At 48.8% G+C, this 20,791-nt stretch overlaps 1 protein-coding gene across 3 annotated transcripts in view; it reads right to left on the minus strand.

Annotated features, from left to right (window-relative positions):
- ERCC6L2 (ERCC excision repair 6 like 2) overlaps window positions 1-20,791 on the minus strand; it is a 1,253,563-nt gene that overhangs the window by 57,919 nt on the left and 1,174,853 nt on the right. For all 3 annotated transcript variants that reach the window (XM_085632896.1, XM_085632894.1, XM_085632895.1), the window contains one exon: window positions 17,462-17,640. In XM_085632896.1, coding sequence (XP_085489022.1) covers window positions 17,462-17,640 — 179 coding nt within the window. The remainder of the gene's footprint in view (window positions 1-17,461; window positions 17,641-20,791) is intronic.

The following is a 20,791-nucleotide window of genomic DNA, read 5'->3' on the forward strand; positions in this document are numbered from 1 at the left end:
CGAAGGGGAGCACGGTAAACTGAAAGTGCTCATGGCCTACCGTGAACCATAGGTAATGCTGATGGGCCAGCAGGACGGGGATATAAAAATAAGCGTCCTGCAAGTCCAATGCTACCATCCAGGGTTGAGAGCAGACAGGACCTGAGCCAGTGTCAACATTTTGAACTTCTCCTTCTGGAGGGGCAGTTGACGTTCCGGAGATCCAAGATAGGACGCAGGCCCTTGTTCTTCTTGGGCACCAGAAAGTAGTGGGAATAACAACCACAACCTATTTCTGGGGCAGGAACTCGCTCGGTGGCTCGCTTGGCCAAGAGAGCCATAACTTCCTGTTGGAGAAGCGCCAAGTGATCCTCTGACATGTGATGGGTCTGAGGTGGCATGGATGGAGGGATAGTCTTGAATGGGTTGGAGTAGTCCCTTTGGACTATCTGCAACACCCACCTGTCCGACGTGATGTATAGCTAGTGGGGGAGGTGATGGTGAATCCTGCCGCCCACTGGCAAAAGGTGGCCCTGAAAGGTTGGAGTAGGAGGGCTTGGAGACTGCTGCAGAGGGGGCACTGGTGGACTGGCCCCCAGACCCACGACGGTGGGTCCCACGTCCCTAGCCGCGCACAGGCTGGACACCTTGCGCAGGCCTGTGGCTCTGGGCGGATCCAGCTGAGTCTGCGGGCCCGACGGTGTGCCGGCAGAGTCAGGCTGCCCAAAGATAGAATGTAAGGCTTCGTAAAAGTTGTGTAGCTGGGCAGGGGTCGCTCCGGCTCCCGGAAAGGGAGGGAAGGCCAGAGTCGACCCAATAGGGCCCGTGGGTGGAGCTGGACAGCTACCTTCCGCTTCCCGTGTGGCATTTGCGGACGGACGGGGAGAACGCGAAGAGCGACGATGCTTCTTCGTCTTCTTCTTGTGCTTTGACTTACCCAAAGACGAAGACTTTGATGATGAGTGGTGGTGGTGGTCGGTCCTGCGACCTCCCTCTCGACTGGGACCTCGAACAGCGCACAGCAGACAGCCAGGCCTCGAAACAGGGGCGTAACACAGGCCCCCAAGCTGCAGGGGGCCCCCACAGCACTGTACTCAGTCTCAGGCCTGAGAGTTCCGGATTAGATCCGGAGGGGGGGTCCCCTCTGTGTACCTTGCAGGGGGGGTTGTGGGGCCCTTCAACTTTCCTTGCGCCTGTGGATGAAATAGCTAATAAATTACGATCTCCAGACGTGATATTAACTATACAATTTTGCTGGATTAAGAATCTGCTCCACCAATCAATCGAAAATAAGCGTGCTAATTGATTTGTTTTGTTCTTGTATATTGTACATACATTTTTATTGCTCTTTAGAAATTCTAGAAAATTTTACTAATGCCCTTGTCATGCGCAACAGCCCTAAAGGGAATTGGATGCTAGGAGCAGCGGAAATGACATCAATAGGTTGACACCTTGTCTCACCTTTAGCACCTCAACAGTTTATTCTTTGCTGTACATGTATTAGGCAAATGGCAAGCAGTGGAAACTACAGGTGGCGAACAGGGCTCTCAGGGCAGAGTTAACTTTCTTTTCCTCCAGTTACCCTCATGGCCCATCAGACAAGAGGTAACAAGGGCAGTGCGAAGGTTACAATAAGGCAAGCATGGGGTAGCTATCCCTGGTCACCTATCACTGGCATCCATGTTCGAATTGGAGTTTTTCTGAATGCCATGACGCTTCTCCCACGTGCAGCATCACCTCTTAAAGACCTGTAAGGCCGGGTACAGTACAAGCACTGTCCTACATATCCCAGTATGATCTTTAGTAATTATATTGAAACCATTCACAAAAGGGCGCTAACTGCACAAAGGGAATATTTATAGAAGACTGAGACTCATCATACTGAAATGAAGAGAAATACCTGGATGAACCAGTCACCCCTGACATGTCCAGCTTATTTGCTTCTTTGAGAGTCTGTTTCTTTGAACCTGTGAAACCTATTTCAGCCACACCATATTTGGATATGTTTATGACAACTAAATCAGTGGCGTAGCCTGGGTGCCTTGGGTGCCTGGGGCGCCTGGGGCTCTAATGCAAGAAAGGAACAAGCACTGACAAAGCAAATAGGTCTTGCCTTTTGGGCGTTGCCAATGGTTTTTAGCGATGCTGTACAGAAACCCTGATTTTGTGCAGCATGGCTTAAGAGGACCCGATGCTGCGCACCATGGATAAAGAGGAATATGGGATGTTGTGCAGCATAGATAAACAGGAATACATAATTAAAAAGATCCTATGACACATCCTGTAGCATCATTTTGTAGGCGCACGCATGTCGTTTTTTAGTTCTCGCCGATACAGTGCATCCAGTGTACTGCAAGACGTATTGTTTCCAATTCAGTGGGCTTACAAACTGACCACAGCATACCACTAGTTGTTTGTGTTTTCACTCTTATTTGCAATCTTTCAATGACTTAGCTCCCGTAGGCGTCCCTTCCTTTCTTGTGTTAGCGCCTTCCTGGAGCAGGGACCAAGTACATGTGTTATTCCTTGTCTTTGTTCTTCCTCGTCTTTTTGCAACACACTATTGTTTATATATAAGTGTTTCAATATTACTCCTGGACATGCAATGTGCTTTCCCACCTTTACCACTGGCTTATGGTTTCTTATTTATGTTGCTTTCACCCTATCTTTCATCTCTATTGATGCTTTAGTTACTTACACACACAACTGTACTACTCTAAGCCATTCTACTCCATGCCACTCCATTCTCGCCACTTCACTTGACTCTACACCACTACTCTATACCACTATGGTCTACTCTACGCCACTCCTCTCTGTGCCACTGTATGTCATTCCACTTTGCAACACTCTAGGCAACTCTGCTCTACTGTACTCTATCCCACTCCACCCTACTGTGTGCCACTGTACGCCACTCCACTCTATTCTATGCCATTCCACTCTATGCCACTCCATGCTACTCTACAACACTCTGCACCACTCCTCTCCACACAATGGCCCTCTATGCCACTCTACTCTATACCACTCCAATTTACTCTATGCCACTCCACTCTATGCCACTCTATTCCACCCCACTTTACTCAACGCTACTCTATTCCACTCCACCCCTCTCTCTATGCACCGCTACTCGTTGACACTCTACTCTACGTTGCTCCATTTTACTATGCTCTATGCCACTCTACTGTATGCCTCTCCACAACACCCAATGCCAATCTACAGCACTCTATGCCAATTCATTCTATTCCACACCACTCTGCGACACTCTACTCTTAGCAACTCAATACCACTACACTTTACTCATCCCACTGCCGCTCCACTCTACTTTATGCCACTACACTCAATGCCACTCTACTGAACTCTACTCTACACCACTCCTCTCTATTCTACCCCACTCTGTTCCACGCCACTGTATGCCACCCCACTCTAAGCCACCCCAAATGGAGATACTCTACTCTACGCCACTCTAATCTCTGCGTCACTCCATACCATGCTACTTCACCTCACTTTATGCCACTCCACTCTGCACCACTCTGTACCATGCCACTACACACTCGCACTATGCCACTCTGCTCTACTCCACTCTATTCTATGCCACCTTACTCTACGCCACTCCACTCTTCATTACTCTACTCTAGGTCATTCCGGTCCACTCCACTCAAAGCCACTCTACTCCACTCTACTCTATGTCACTCCAGTCCACTCTACTCAATGCCACTCTACTCTACGGCATTTCACTCTGCACCACTAAAATCTACACCACACCACTCCACTGTACACCACTCCACTCTACATCTCACCACTCTACTCTACACCACTCTTCTCTACAACATTCTACTACACTCTATGCCGTCTCCTCTATGCCACAGTACGCTATTCTGCTCTATGCCACTCCACACCAATCTAATATATGCCGCTCTATTCCATCCCAGTCTATGCCACTTTACCACACTCCATGCCACTCACTCCACACAATGCCACTCTACACCACTCCGCTACACACCATTACACTTTATGTCACTCTACTCTGTCAGTCGACACTATGCCACTAGACCTTATGCCACTCTCAGCTATGCCACTCTACGCTACTCCACTGTATGCTACTCCTTTCCACTCTATGCCACTCCATGCCACTCTACTCTACTCCACACAATGCCACTCTATATCACTCTACGCCACTCCATTCTATGCCACTCCACTATATGCCACGCCATTCCACTCTATGCCACTCCACGCTACTCCAGCATCCACTGTATCACCTTAAGGTACACTGACGAAAGAAGCTTGGAAGTACATCTCATTGTGCATGCTCTGAGTGGCTGAGAGACATCAGGGTGCAGCATTGCGCATGCTCATATTTATAAGAGCACCGCACGCCACGTGGCCCTGGCTTCCTGCTGCCAACAAACAAGCCTTGCCCCTGATGTGTGGCTTCTGCTGTCTGTCAGAAGACAGTGATGACTGAGTACTGCCTTAGAAGCAAACAGGCAGAGGGCAGACTTTGATGGTCAGTAAACAAACGTGAAGTTACTTAGCACTGAGTGCTAAATAAAAAACAAATGAATTCGATTTGAAGGGGTTTTGGAACATTTTATGATAAAAATGTGGTATTACAGGTTGCGTGTACACATGTGCTAGCAAATGTCGTCATTATTGGTTATTGCAGCAGAAGAAGAACCAGTCATTCTTCTGAATCTCCAGGAAACAGGCCAGGATTTTGGAGGACAAGAGGGTGCTCTTCAGATGAAGATGCAGATAGAAAGGAAAACCGACTACCTGTTATAAAAACCCAACAACTTTGAGTCATCAAGAGCAAATTTTGGAGACTGATCCCGTTGAAATAAAAGGAGGATGGGAATGACTTCATGGTGGGTGGTCATAGTCAAGCATTTTTGAGAATGAAGACTGATTTAAAGAGGATGATATCTTCTAAATTAGAGTGAATTCAGAAGTGTGTTAGAGGAAAGAAAATTGTAGTTCAATAGGCAAAGGAATGGTGAATATAATTAAAGAGTGCTGAATGGAGTCCCTATGTAGAATATGAGATGCTGGTATGGCTTAGTGGCGTAAACATGGCCCCCTCGGAGTGGGGGGCTCCCCTTCAGCACTGTGCACAGGCCCCTGGCCAGAGAGCTCCTGACTGGGTCTGGAGAATAGGGGTCCCCCTCCATGTACTTTGCAGGGAGGCCCCCTCAAGTTTCGTTACGCCACTGCCTCGAGAAGATTTCGGGACCGCTCCCACAAAGACTTCGGGTTCATGGTTCGCCAGTCGGAATACGACTTAGGGTTATGGTCGCGCTCCAAGCACCAAAGGCACACGAGGTGCGGGTCTGTTACTGACATCAATTTGCGACAGGAGTCGCAAGCCGTGAAGCTGCTCCGACGTGACATTCCTCCGTGCACCAGGATTCAAACGACTCAAAAAAGGTGTCCATAAAAGTCGCAAAAACTGGAGTCAAAAAGTGACTCAAGGTACCGCTCTCTACGAATTTGCGCTGGCTGGCGCAGAAAAAGAAAGAGCTGACGTCAGAGCGCGAGGGCGGCATTAAAGTAGCCTGACGTCATTCCGGCGACCATGACGCCAATAACGAACGCAGACTCGACCGACACCACCTATCGACGCGCAGGGGTACTGCTGAGGAAAAAATTCTATGGATCCAGTCTGACACCTGGGGGTAATTTTAAGGTGAGGAATCCATAACGAATTGTCTCTTTCAGATAATTCTAATATTGATAATGTTGGAATATAAAAGTGGTGCATGCACGCCACCCAGAGCATGAAATGCCAATATGACCTCAGCAGAACTTACTGCAAGTTTTTGAATGTCAGGTTACACTGAATGTTATAGATTACATATTCCAGCTATCCCTCCTAATTGTCAGAAAATGGGCAGTATATCCACAACAGAAGAGATATTTGTTATTTCATGGCTGTGAGATAAAGTAATTACATTACATTATCAGCTCAATATGCATTATTTAAAGGAATATTTTACTATGATACTATGTTTCACTTTCTTAGATATTTGTCAATTGGAACAGCAATGCGGAGGACCTTACTAAACCATTCAGATGGTGGTATTTCTACCATTTAGACCCTGTTCCAGATTCTGCAGCAATCTGAAGAGGTAAAACCGCCTAGAGAAATATTAATACTGCACCCTGAGGTTTATCCAAATCCCAAAGGAGTTATTTTATTAGACATAATAAGAATTATAGGAATATTTAAGAATTTAGATATTTATGAAATGTATTATGTTTATGAAATATAATGAATGTACATACTCACTCTACGTAGTGCCGGCTCAACAAATAAATTACCCTTGATTTGATATGCTCTCAATTTTAATGGTATGACACAAAGAAGGGCATGCAGATGATAAATGAGGGAGAGGCAATTCTTTAAATTAAAAAAAGCATTTTTAATCTACAACATACTGAAACTGCATGTTTTCCCCCTTTCTGGTCTGCACAACTGAGAATCAATACCAAGACTGCCCACTCCAGTTTTAGCACGTATTTCCTGCTGAAATTTGCACGCTGAAAAATCACCTATTAAAGCGTTAATTGTGGTGGGTTCAGTACATTAAATAGGGTGCAAAGACTATTTGTGCCCGATGCACAAGTTACTACTTGTGTAACAATACATCTGTAAGAGACATTAGTTAGTGATAGATTCCTTACCTTAGAATATCCCCAGGCGTCAGACTTGATCCGGAAGGTTTTTTGTAGCAGTACCCCTGTGTGTCAGTAGGTGGCGTTGTGCGGCTCCGCGTCCGTCGCTGGCGTCGTAAACGCGGAGATGACGTCACAGAGACTACTTAGGCACCAGGAACGCAGAGCCATGCAATAAACTGACCTCTAGTGCCATGAAAATAGGGCCCAGAAAAGGATGACCTTAACCCTAGAAATCAGGTCGCAGAACGGGGAGGATGGGTGGGGCGGTAAGGAATCTATCACTAACTAATGTCTCTTACAGATATATCGTTACACAAGTAGTAACTTGTGCATCTGAAAGAGACACGCTAGTGATAGATTCCTTACCTTAGAATAGATACCCCAGCAATACCAACCCCGGTGGTGGATCTGCGAACAAGATTACACCAGGAAGTCACGGAGAACAGAACGGCCAAAGAAGCCGTCTCTCCGGACCTGACTGTCAAGGCAGTAATGCTTGGTAAACATGTGCAGCTAGGCCCACGTAGCTGCCTGTCAAATGTCCTGCAAGGGAACGCCGCGTCCCAAGACAGTAGTGGCTAAAGTTGCCTTGGTAGAATGGGCACGCAGCCCCACAGGAGGCTCCTTAGCCAAGGAGTAACATGCTTTGATACACAGAACGACCCACTGAGAGATGGTCCATTTGTGAACAGCCCGACTTTTTGTGGCGCCCACATAGCCAACAAAGAGCTGGTCATCCACCCAAAACTGCTGTGTACGCTTCAGATAAAATGAGAGCGCACATTTTGGGTCTAGACGGTGGAGCCTCTCCTCCTCCCTTGAAGGATGCGGAGGCAGAAAGAAGGTGGACAAAGTGATGGTCTGCCCGATGTGGAAGGGCGTGACCACCTTTGGCAAGAAAGAAGGACAGGTCCTTAAAACTACCTTGTCCGGATGAACGGAAAGGAAAGGGGGCTTGCCTGGAGCTCACTCTTCCTTCTGGCAGAGGTGAGAGCTACCAGGAAAGCTGTCTTGAGAGCGAGAAGACGCAAAGGACAGTTATGAAGGGGCTCGAAGGGAGCGCACATCAGATAGGTCAGACAAGGTTTAAGTCCCATTGAGGCATTATGAACGGCACGGGAGGAAACGTGTGCGTAATGCCTTTCAGGAAACGGTTAACAACCGGGGACTTAAAAAGGGAAGGCTGATCTGGAAGCCGTAAAAAGGCGGAGATGGCCGAAAGATAACCTTTGATAATGCCCAGAGCAGAGCCCTGCTGGGCCAAAGAAAGAAGGAACAGAAGGACTTCAGAAAGAGGGGCAGAAAAGGGATGCACAGCCTTCGCTGTGCACCATGCCACAAACTTGTTCCACCTGCAGGCGTATACCGTTTTAGTGGAGGGACGCCTGCCTGCCAGAATGATATCACAGACTTCGGGAGGAAGATCGAAAGCTGTCAACTGTCGCCGCTCAATCTCCACGCATGGAGGTGGAGGCTGGGCAGGTTCGGGTGGAAGACCGTCCCCTGCTGCTGCAACAGAAGATCCTTCTGAAGAGGCAGACGGATCGGGGGATCGATCGCCATGCTGAGGAGCTCGGGATACCAGTATCTTCGTGCCCAATCCGGAGCCAAAGGGATGACTTCGGCCCAGTTGCGCCGAATCTTCTTCAGCACTCTGGGCAGAAGTGGGATAGGCGGAAAGTCGTACAATAGACCGCAACTCCACTCGCGACGAAAAGCGTCTCCGAGCGAGTGCCCGCTTGGAAATTCCAACACGCAGAACTGATGACATTGCGCGTTCTCTTCGGTGGTGAATAGATCTAACCAAGGCTCTCCCCGCTGCTGAAAGAGACCTTGCACCACGTCCGAGTTCAGACGCCACTCGTGATCCATCAAGCACCGGCGGCTGAGTTTGTCCGCCCTGGCGTTCAGAGAACCTGCCAGGTGTTGAACCACCAAGGTAATGCCTTGATGTTCTAGCCATGTCCAAAGGTGCAGAGCCTCCTGACATAGGGTCCAGGACCCCACCCGCCCTGTTTGTTGCAATACCACAGGGCGGTGGTGTTGTCCGTGAACACCTGTACCACACTTCCCCGGACAGAGGGAAGGAATGCCCTCAGTGCAAGTCGGATCGCCCAAAGCTCCAACAGATTGATAAGGAGCCGGGACTCAGGCGGAGACCAGAGGCCTCTGATCTCCGCCTCTCCCAAGTGGCCTCCCCATCCCAAGAGGGATGCATCCGTCACCACTGTGTGCTCCGGTTGTGGAAGGGAGAGGGATCTACCATCAACCCAATAGCGATTCGTGAGCCACCATTGCAACTGCCGTGCAGTGCCCTCCGAGATCTGGACATGATCGGACAGGTTGCCCTGATGTTGTGCCCACTGGAACTTCAGGTCCCACTGCAGAGCCCGCATATGCCATCTGGCATGTATCACCAGCAGGATGCAGGAGGCCATCAGGCCCAGAAGCCTGAGGGTCACCCTGACTGAAACCCGGGACAGAGGCAGAAAGATCGGAATCATAGCCTGAATATCTCAGACTCGCTGCTCGGGAGGATAAACCCGAAACAGCGTCGAATCCAGAACCGCTCCGATGAAGGGGAGCTTCTGAGAGGGACTCAGGTGCGACTTTGGCACGTTGATGGAGAACCCCAGCAAATGCAGGAGGTCGGCCGTAGTCTGAAGGTTGTTGACGAGCCCGGCTTCAACAACCAGTCATCGAGGTAAGGGAAGACTGACACCCCTGACCTGCGCAGGTGAGCAGCAACCACCACAATCACTTTCGTGAACACCCGAGGCGCGCTGGTAAGACCGAAGGGGAGCACGGCAAACTGAAAATGCTGCTGGCCTACCGTGAACTGCAGGTAACGCCGGTGAGCCGGCAGGACAGGGATGTGAAAATATGCGTCAAGTAAGTCCAACGCTACCATCCAGTCTCCAGGGTCGAGGGCAGCCAAGACCTGAGCCAGAGTCAGCATTTTGAACTTCTCATTCCGGAGGAAGCGGTTGACGTTCCTGAGGTCGAAGATGGGACGCAGACCCCCTTTGTCCTTCTTGGGGACCAGAAAGTAGTGGGAATAACAACCACTCACTATTTCTGGCCCAGGAACGCACTCTAAGGCTCCCTTGGCCAAGAGGACCGCAACTTCCTGCTGGAGAGTCGCCAAGTGTCCCCCCGACATGCTGTGGAACCGAGGTGGCATGGCTGGAGGGGTGGACTGAAAGGGAAGGGAGTAACCCTTGCGGATGATCTGCAACACCCACTTGTCCGATGTGATAGCGCGCCTGTGGGGGAGGTGATGGTGAATCCTGCCACCCACTGGCGTGGGGTGCTCCCCAAAGCTTGGATTAGGAAGGTTTGGAGGCAGAAGCAGCGGGGGCGGAGGTGGACTGCTCCCCACGCTGATTCCCATAGCCGCCCCTGCGGAAGCCGCGCCCACGGCCGCGCTGAGGCTGGTTGTGCACAGGCTTGCTGAAGGAACGTGCTTGGGCGCCCCTGCCTTGGCCACGAAAGGAACGAAAACCAGGAGTGGCTGGGCTCTTCGTGGAAAGACCCAAGGACTTGGTCGTGGCCTGCGAGTCCTTAAAACGCTCCAGCGCACTGTCGGCCTTATCACCAAATAGGTGAGTGCCGTCAAAAGGAATGTCCATGAGCGAGCTCTGGACGTCGGGTGAGAACCCAGTAGAACGCAACCAGGCGTGGCGCCACAGCACCGCATTCGTAGAAATGGCCCTGCCCAACGAGTCAGCGGTGTCCAAACCACACCGAATGGCGAACTTAGCGGCATCCTTACCCTCAGCAACTGCCTGGGAAAGGACAGCATGGACCTCCTCAGGACAATGAGGCAACACCTGAGCAACCGTATCCCACACCGCTTGGGAATAGCGGCCATATAAGCAGGCAGTGTTCACCGACCGCAGCCCCAAGCTGGCAGAGGAGAACAACTGCTTACCGAACTGTTGCAGCTTCTTAGAGTCCTTATCCGGTGGAGCCGCGGGAAAGGCACTCTGCGACGTCGAGGCCTGGATGACCAGACTCTCAGGCGTGGGATGAGTGGTCAGAAACGCGGGGTCACCAGGTGCCGGGCGGTAACGCCTGGCGACATTCTTACCCACAGGGGCCCCTGTGGCCGGCTGCGACCAAGTGCCCAACAGGACGTCGGTGAGGGCGTCGTTGAAGGGAAGCAGTGGCTCAGACTAAGTCGACGCCGTCTGGAGCACCTCAGTAAGGAGGTTAGTTTTGAGGGCCACCGTAGGAAGATCAAGGTTGACGACCTCAGCAGCCCGACGGAGCACCATCGTGTAGGAAGCGCCCTCCTCCATTGTAGGCGGGGAAGAGGCAAACCCTGGGTCAGAAGAGACATCGAGGTCGCCGGCGTCCTCCAGATCGTCCACCCAGTCCTGCTCGGAGTCACATTGATGGGCAAGAGGGTCCTCGGACCCCTCCCAGTCATCCTCCACCTCCGTTCCAGGAGGAACGAGCCGCGGTGGCGGAGCCGGAGAAGGGACAAACGGCACCGTGAACGGCACCGGCCGGGGTCGGGTCAGCGCCGTCTCCCAATGTGGATCCCAGGCAGGAACGAAATGGTCCTGGTACCGGGGCAAGGGTGGAACGAACGGCACCCACTGCGGTGCTGGAGGCGGAGCCGGGGCCAGAGCTCGTGGCGCCGGGGCCGGAGGCAACGGCGTAGGATCCTGTGGCGCCGAATCTGGATCCGCCGGCGGCTCCGACGGGCCAACACGATCTGTACACAAGACCGCGGGGCCCAAAGGTGCGCCGGCGGGAGCCCGAGGCCTAAAAAGGTGGTCCATGGTGTCAAGAAACTCTTGCACCTGTTCGGAAGTCGCCGATGGACCCGGGTAAGGCAGGTAGGCCTCGAGACTTCCAGGCTCCAAGGGAGCCGCAGGGGCAGAACCCATGTCCCCCTCGTCCGCATCCGAGGACCGACGGGGGGACGTCAGAGAGCGAACACGCTTCTTCGACTTCTTTTTATGTCGTCGCTTAGCGGAATCCGAGGGCGAAGCCATTGAGCCCGAGGAGCGACGACTGCGGCCCCGGGAGCGGTTCCGGGAACGGTCCCTGGACCTGGAGCGGCACTGGGACGAGTGCCGGGCCTCCAGCAGTTTCCGGCGCCACTCCCTCAAGGCCTTCGGGGCCATGGCTCGACAGTACCAGCAGGACCGGGAGTCATGTTCGGTTTCCAGGCAGTAGAGGCAAACATCATGGGGGTTCGCCACCGACATGTTGCGATGGCAGGCCCCACAAGGCTTAAAGCCAGGCACCAGGAGAAAAAAGGGGAGATAAAAAGTCTCAAAAGAGTAGTCAAAAAGTGACTAAGGTACGTGCTCTATCCGGATCTGCGCGTGCTGGTGCGGAAAAAGAAAGAACTGATGTCAGCGCGCATGGGTGGCGCCTAAGTAGTCTCCGTGACGTCATCTCGGCGCTTATGACGCCAGTGACGGATGCGGAGCCGCACGACGCCACCTACTGACGCGCAGAGGTACTGCTACAAAAAACTTTCCGGATCCAGTCTGACGCCTGGGGATATTCTAAGGTGAGGAATCTATCACTAACGTGGCTCTTTCAGATTTTATATTTCCTTCTGGAATCGAAATGGGCCCTTGATTACTCTAAATGTATAGTTTTCGTCAATCGAGTCAGTAGTATGTGCCATGAACACATTTCTTCAACTGATATGGAAAAAAATTGATTACCATTAGGATATTCAGTCTTGCACATAGAAATATCATAAGGTGAACACATTTCATTAATAAATTAAATTACAGACTACCGAGCATACCCTTTGCTGTGAAATGTGTGATTACAGTATTCAAACCAAGCAGCCAAGACAAAAACAAGCATCGGCATAGCCAATAGGTCTCGCCTTTGGGACCTTATAAGTGTTTAGCCATGCAACAGTTGATGTTGTTGCACCAAGGATATTGTGCTGCATAACTAAATACTTATAAAGGTCCCAAAAGCGAGACCTATTGGCTATGCCAATGCTTGTTTTCCTGGCCACGGTTGAGGGGTTGACACAAAAAACCTTCCATGATGGAGCATTGGTGGAAGAACTTTTTGGGGTTAGTTTTGTGCAGATATAGATCAAAAGGCGCCACAGTTATTAGTGAAAAAAGCACTCTTCTAATGGAAATAACAACAAGCCCTGCTGTGTAATAATTTCACTAAAATGAAACGGTCTGGGCTAAAGCCAGGTCTAAAAATTAAAATCGGGTCACTGAACGTGATTGTTAGGGGGTTCTTTGAAAGAGGTGAATAATTTAGATGATAAACAGGAACCGCGGGGAACAGTCTCGACTTCTAAAATGTCTACTTCCCAGTCCTATGTAACCCCATCTGCTGCAGGAAAATCAAACAAAGTCGCGTTTCATGTGTGATAATTAGGGTTGCAGCGAGTCTACTCGCCAGACACATCGCCAATCTAAACCTAGCGCGATACTGCATCACAGATCATACTGGACCAGAACTGTTCCTCGGGTAAATAATGAAACCAAAGTAACGCATTTTAACAAGATTTCAACACTTTAAATAGGCTTAACATATCAATGTATGCATGCTGTTCTATATTACTTGGAATGCAAAACATGTTAGTCGATTTGGGGCTTCGGTAATGCACGCTTCTGAGGTAAATCCACTAAAATTTCGAAAAACACAACATTGATCAGTAGTGACTTAAAATTGAAAGATTAAAGGCGCATTACAGGTTATTTGCAGATCTTGTACATTTCTGAAGCCCAACAGCACCATCATGTGGACGGTTTCACCCTCATTAAGCAGAACAAGAATGTCATTGTTGATCGGGTATGTGGTAGATAAATCTATGACATTCTTATATGGGGTCAAGGATGCTTGTCATCGTGGCAGGCGCCAACCGAAAAAGTGATGATCAGGTACAGCAGGCGGAACAGATTATGCCAGTTTGTGCGTAAGAGGCTATTGAAATATACGCGAGAAAAAGATATAATCAAGCACGTCGATATTGCTAAAGGAACTAGCAGAGATAAGAAAGGCAGATGCGGCCGTGAAAGCAATGGCCAGCGATGCGGAGAAAGAGATAAGAAAGACAGATGCAGCTGTGCGCGTGCACGCGAGCGTGCACACAAGCTTGAGGCCAGCAAAAGCATGTGGGTAGCACTTTGAAAACCCCCTTACTGAAAGTCGAGCAAGCAGCGGCTTGACCTAAAAAGTGAGTACAGTCCCGCCAGTTTTTGTGGTTCAGGGGGACACGCGCATAGCAAAAAATAAAACACGTTGCACCATTCAAATGAAAGCAACAACATAAAAGATTAAATTGGCTGCTTATAATGCAAACGATTGAGCCCTTTCCCAAAAACAGAATATTTTCTAAATAGGTAAAGAGTCCTCAAATTTTATAGCCTCGGATTAATTCTATGTATATTTTATTAAACGGTCATACGTTCAGAAACTGCTTGTCTGCCTCCGTCTCTCTCTTGTGGTGGTTTACAGTAGTTGGGGTCGATTTACTATTAAGAATGCATTTCTACCCAAATTACACCTTGTAGCAAAATAAGGATCATTAAAGAAGGGGGTGTGAAGTGTATGACATTCTAACCTATACTATGCACTTTACATGTAGCTGATGTTTTTGACAACAATTTTTAAGTCACTGTGTAGATATGAATTGCAAGTAACAAAAGGATCTCTTCGTTAAAAGCAGTAACCCCGTGAGCTTTCCAGATAAAATTATGTTCTGTGATGTGCAGATTACATGTTCTTTGCAGCAGGTATGTTAACCCTCTGCGCTACTGGCGAGTCAAAACTTGCACTAGACAAAACTCTGAACTCTCTCTAGCAGAAACATTAATCACCACATTATCTTTCACTTACCAACGCAGTCACTGACAGTTCTGCTGTAAATAATTCCTGCTGCTCGCCCTGGGCGCTGTAGCTGGAGTGTGTGGAGTCACTCACTGCAGACAGGTACTCTGACAGTGCTGTGATGTTATATGCTGCAGACAGTTGCCAGTCAGGAGAGGTCAGGCTGGCACAGTGACACTGATGATGCTGCCCCATCTGCAGCTATAGATTGAAATACCGTTGAGAGGGCATGAAATGGAACGCTGTCTTCAGAGTTGTGCCCTATGCATTTAGACACAAGGTCCCCGCTATCCTCATGAGTGGGACAGCCCCCGGTGACCCCCCATGAGCAGGTGAGGGGAGCATCGATGAGGTGGTCCTGGAGGTCCTTTCATTAATAATTCTGCCGGCTGCAGTGACCGCGGAAGGACTTTGAAATTAAAACATCCTGCTACACGTGAAGGGGCTGCCGAAGTTCGGTAAGGGCTGGCAGACATGAGTGTCTGTTCTGTAGAGTGCAGTTCTGTCTCACTCAAGCTGCCAGCTGACAAGCGCGCACATGCATAGGCCCGCACCAGCCACAACAGACCTGTACGGCTGGTGAAAACAATGTCCGAGGGCTGGTGCTGTTTAAGGTGGCAGAGACAAAATCTGCTCATCGTGCACTGGGCCTAGCGCACTTGTCCCAGAGGTTGGAGCCGGTCCTGGCCACAGCAGATGTGTTGTTTTCAGCTCTGCGTCCAGGGTTGCATAAGTCACCATGGCAGCAATTCAGGGATTCCCCGGAGGGTGGCAGTGGTGAGCCCAGACCACAGCTAAATATGTTGCCTGGGGCAGATGGTAGCATAGCAAGCGTCCAAAGCGCTTTTGTTCTTTAATATAAAATGCAGCTTACAGCCACTGCTCTGACGTGGCACTTGCACTAAAAATGGTATACCGAAGAATGCATGTGTAGCCTCCGTTCTTGGATTAAAGCGAAATGTCAAATTATCTTTCGTATGATAGTTAATAAGAAGGGTTATGTTGGGACTGGTTATGAAATAGCCGCTGCAGTTCGAGCCTATTAAGCCGTAGACATCTAAAACAAAACCAAGCGCAGTGAAGTCTCTTTCTGGCAGACACTGGGGAAACAGGAGAGTGGGCAGCAAGACAGAGGGCGAGAAGGGGACAGGGTAAATGACAACACAGAGGGAAGGCAACTGCAAAGAGGTGCACTCCCATAAAGTTCTAAGAAGAAAGTCCTCAGAGGTGGCAGTTTTAAAGTCACGCTGTCAGCGCAACAAAGCTATTAATAATAATAAGAGTAGAAACTGACGAGGCACATGAAAGGGGCATGTTGAGAGCTTGAAATGCGTACAACCAGACACTATAAATTGAGGCTCTAAATGCGTGCTGAACAGGTAAAAACCTTTAAAAAAAATAGTTCCATAAAAGCAGATTGAAACAAGACTTTGGCCCTGAGAAACGGATCAGAGCAGCACAGGAGAGGAACAACATGAGGACGCAGGAAACAGTGTGCAACAGCCAATTGTAAACAGAGGAAAAGTGAGAGGCCAGCATAGATACCAATAAAAAGCAATGAAATAAAGGTGGCGGGATTTAAGCCCCTTTTAAGATTTATTTAATACAAAACAATTTAAAAGCACAACGCAAGCGAAATGTATAAACTGCACAAAGATTGTCAGAAACCATGCTGGTGGACATACAGACCAGTGAAGGTGAAATGAGGGTAACAGTTACAGTTTTTAACAAGGGTTGGCCGCGCGCGAGCGGCCGGAGACGCAATATATGGTGGGGGAGGGGGAGAAGCGGGAGTTGTGTGTGCGCGTGCGTCATCGTGATCGCGATCGCTCTGAAAGCGAAAGTGATCGCGATGACGCACGAGTTTTCAAAGTGCTGCTGGCGTGCATGATCGCGTGAACGCAATCGTTAGGCCAGCCAGCAGCACTTTGAAAAGCCCACATACAAAATGTCTCTCCGAGCCAGCGCATGCGCTGGGCTCAGCGAGACCTAATAAACACTGTATATTAAGACAACAGATATTACATGGGCATTTCACTGCTCATGTCACTGAGTTTTAACAGATGCCTGCTGCACTCCCATTCAATATTCTCTTGAAGCTTTTTTTTCTTCTTATGTCCGTATCTTGCATGGGACATTTTTTTTTATAGTTTCATCTGGCTCTGATGTGGGCACCCCTACCTTGACGGCTGATGGCGATGTGCCTGAGATCACCACTTTCAGGTGTCTCGCAGCTGCTGCACAATTCAGCCCATATGTAGGGGGGGGGGGGCAAAACTAGCAATATATCAGTGACATGTCGCTGACCCTATTCCGAATCTCACATTATTTGAAAGAATGAGCGGCTACAAAGAGTTAAATGTTAGGCCGGATGGGTGTGGCCTGTGATTACATAAGTAAATAAGCAATATAAATGACAGCCAGTATAATTGCCACCAATGCTTAATTCATGAAAATACAATAATGAATAAGAGCCAGGGCCCTTGTCAGGAGGTCACTGCAGCCTTCAGCCTTCACCAGCTCATTGCCCCTGTCAGCACTGCCAACAACCGTATCAACGCAATTACTAACCATCACACTCCTACAAGTGTGACAATTAAGACTGTTTGACGCCCCTAAAGCTATGAGAATGGCGTGAGGCAAGTATTAGTCATTTTTAATGAATGCTAAAATAATAATAATTCTTGCTGGCTTATTTCTAAAGTAGACAGTCAGTGCCACCAGGTGGTAGACTGTCATATGCGTCGGTATTGACAGTTAAGTGCCGGTACAGAGCACTTGAAGCCACCAGCTCAAATTAGGCAGTCTGTATGTGTGATTTCTTCATTTCTGAGGACCTGAAAAAGCACACCGGTAGCTCTGGTTAATCAGGGGATATATTAATGGAAATTGTGCTCCTCGATACAGAGCAGCAAGTATTCACGTATTGCTATCTTTTCACCCTACTGCCCGACTGTAAGGAGCTCACCTGCGGATTCCCTTGGGTGTCTCGCCAATCAGGAAGGTGGTCAGGTCCGACTGGTGTACTCGTTTATTTGTCTGAATCACAGGATGGGTAACATAAAAGCGGCTCTCCTTAAAGTGTTCATTGCTGTTCCGTTCCGTACGTTTTCCTGATGTGTCTTCATCTGAGAGCTGCTCGGATTCCTAAAAATGAAAAATGGCGAATTTACATTAAAACGAATGATCTGTCTTCTGTGTCAATATATCCATCAATGGCTTTGGACTATTTTCTGTGTTAGTTGCTATCACGAACATGTGATACATTTAACATTGTTTAATCTGGTGGTTCAGTGCATACCCTCCAGGGATCTGTGTATTACCCAAGCTCAAATCATCGTGAGTCCACTCAGCCTTTTATCCTTTGAAGGCTGATAAAAATTAGTACCACTGAGTTGGGTAACAAACAGCAGTTATCACTTAACAGCGCTGAGACCTCCCTGTTGGTGACCTGTACAATTACACTTGATCTGTTGTGCTGTTGTCTTTGGGGTAGATTCTATAATTTCATGTGTGTACCTATATGTGTGTATACATACCTGTTATCATGAAAACAGTCTACAATGTTTCTGTCAGACCCAGTTCAAGAGGCCACGGGGCAGTCAGGGGCACTGGGCCGCAACCATCGGGTTTGAGGCCTTTTACCACTGCTGTTTGGAGGCCTACCCTACTATGACTGGAAACTGGGGAAAGTTCAACACTTTCCACACACAGCTCTTGGTAGTAGCAAGGGCAAGCAGTCACAGGCATCTTTGAGAGGTCAGTGTGGGGGTTACACAGGCTCAATAATCAAAACCATCCCCCTACCAGCACAATAAGATCAATGCCCGGCCCAGTGCTTCTTTTTGTGGAAAAACAAGTACTTTATTCACAGAAAACACAGAATTCCACTACACACTCAATAATGTACGAATACCCGGTTCACAGGTGCCAGTCTTTGTGCTCTAGAGAGCCTCTGCGTTCTAAGCCTCCACCTGTCTCTACTGGGTCCACCCTCTTCCACTGGTTTCCACTTTTCCAGATTCAGAGTTTGAGGTAGGTCTATGGGTGCAGCTCATGTTCCCACCCTCCCCTGGGTGTCTATAAGCAGTCAGTCTATCAGGCAAAGGCCGGCTCAGTCTCTCACCAAGATCGTAGCCGCAGCACTGGACCACATTTGGCTCTCCGGAGGCAGCTAGATCTCACCAGCAGAAAGAAGCCTCCAGGCAGCGTGTGGCAGTCTTCTCTGGGGCAGAACGGCAACTGCCCGTGCAGTGCATTGCTCACTGGATAGCAGCATGAGTAGGGGCTTCTTTCTATCAGAGGTCCTCGCCTGGGCAGCAGGTTACAGTTTGCGGCTCACTCCTGACTCTGGTTGGTACTCAATTTACGGAGCAGCTCACTCCAATACTCTGGTGAGTACTTGGCGCTTCTTTTTGAGTGTGACAGACATAAGCTTGGGGTTCTCTCAGGGCACCATTCGGTCACTTAAACTAGGATTGGTCCTGACCCAACAATACACTTGGCAGTGCTTCGGTAAGGGGCTTAGGTGCTTGGTCGCTCCGACTAGGATATCTGATGTAGGTAACACTGCCCGATACAGCATTATAGTGAGCTCTTTCGCACACTTGATTAGTGAATCTCTGTCAAACAGACCCTATACCAGGGTCAATTCCAGCGGCCTCTTACACGATCCGCAACTCCTACAGCATTGGTGCTTTCTTCCTTCATTCACAGGCAGGATATCTTGACACTCAGGGAAGCCAGTAACTCCTTCAGATCGGACTCCATGTGATGTTCTATCACCTCTGAAGAGCTAGCTGTCAGTGTGACACCAATTCTTGGCTGCATAGTATCCCTGAGTACTCTGTGGAGTAGCCCCTCCTCGTTAGAAGAGAACACAACAACAAACAACAATAGGTATTGAGCTCCCATTGTTATACCGATTTCACAGACAGAGAGTGTGTTTTCCAGGTCTGCTTCCCTGGAACCAGTTTGGGTTTGTTCCCCTTTCATGCCTCCTTGCCAGGCCACTTTCCATGGCTGGCCTCAGTCTTCAAAGATGCTCTGTCCAGTAGGACAACTCCAAGTGGCATGCCCACCATATAAGTAAAATAGGTGAGAGCAAGCCACACCCAGAAATGTATGACCTCAACTCATAGAGATCAGGAAAAGAGACAAGAATCAGTGCCCCTTCAAATGACTTCTTTCCTAACAGGCCTCTCAAGCCTACTGCAGGCCTCTCACCCTGTACCCTCTGTCATCTACTTAATGGCAGCTGCAGTCAGTGTCATTTACAGCCTAATGTACCAGGAAGGAACATGGAACTAAGGAAAGTCTGTTTTCTCTTTCCTCGCCATAACATCTGGTGCTCCACTTTCCATCTAGACGATGCCATCAATACATATATGCTGATTAGAGAGGAAAATACTAGAGATAACTATTAATACAATCTCCGCAGTGCAAGTCACATAGTTCTTTTAGATGGGACATAGGTCAAAGTTGGGCAGACCGCAGTAATCACCCCTGAGTGGGACAGGGGTTAGCTTTATTTATAAAGATCAACACAGATGCCAGAGGTTCTGAATTAAGGGAACATATCTATTACCTAGGTTAGTGACCCTGAACAAAGAATTAGGGGCTCATCTAGAGCTGGGAAGCCAGGATGCTGAATGTCGCTGTGTCCCTTTTCCTGAGTTACATATATTGATCCTTGAGGTAACTAACATGACACAAAATTAAGGAATTAACAGTACATAGTAACACAACACCATAAATATTAAGAACCCCAAACTCCCAGGAAATTAACACACTAGAAAAAAGATATTACCCCCGAGGTTGTTCCATTCCCTTGGGATTTGACTATGCTATTACGCAAGTACAGTGACATCTTTAATAAACGAGTTACTTACCTTCGGTAACGCTGTATCTGGTAGAGACACAGTCTAGCTGCAGGTTCCCTAACTTAGAATATCCCCAGGCATCAGACTGGATCCAGAGACTCTTCAGCAGTACCTCTGCACACCGGTGGATGGCGTCGCATGGCTCCATCCTGACGTCATCCACGGATATGACGTCAATGGAGCCATATAAGTCCATCCCGGCGCGCTGATGTCACTTTTCTACTGTGAAGCTTTTCCGCGCCACAATGCAAAGCCACTACCAAAATCATGAGAGTGTGGAAACAGTGTGCTAAAAAAGATCAAAAATCATTAAAACAACAATGACAATAAATCATAGAATGATGAGAAACATCACCATGTACATCAATGAAAGAGTACTTTATACTGTAAGGGACTGAAGGGCTAGAGCAGAGTAC

The sequence above is a fragment of the Triturus cristatus genome, chromosome 2_1, assembly GCF_964204655.1.
Source record: "Triturus cristatus chromosome 2_1, aTriCri1.1, whole genome shotgun sequence".
Classification (NCBI taxonomy): domain Eukaryota; kingdom Metazoa; phylum Chordata; class Amphibia; order Caudata; family Salamandridae; genus Triturus; species Triturus cristatus.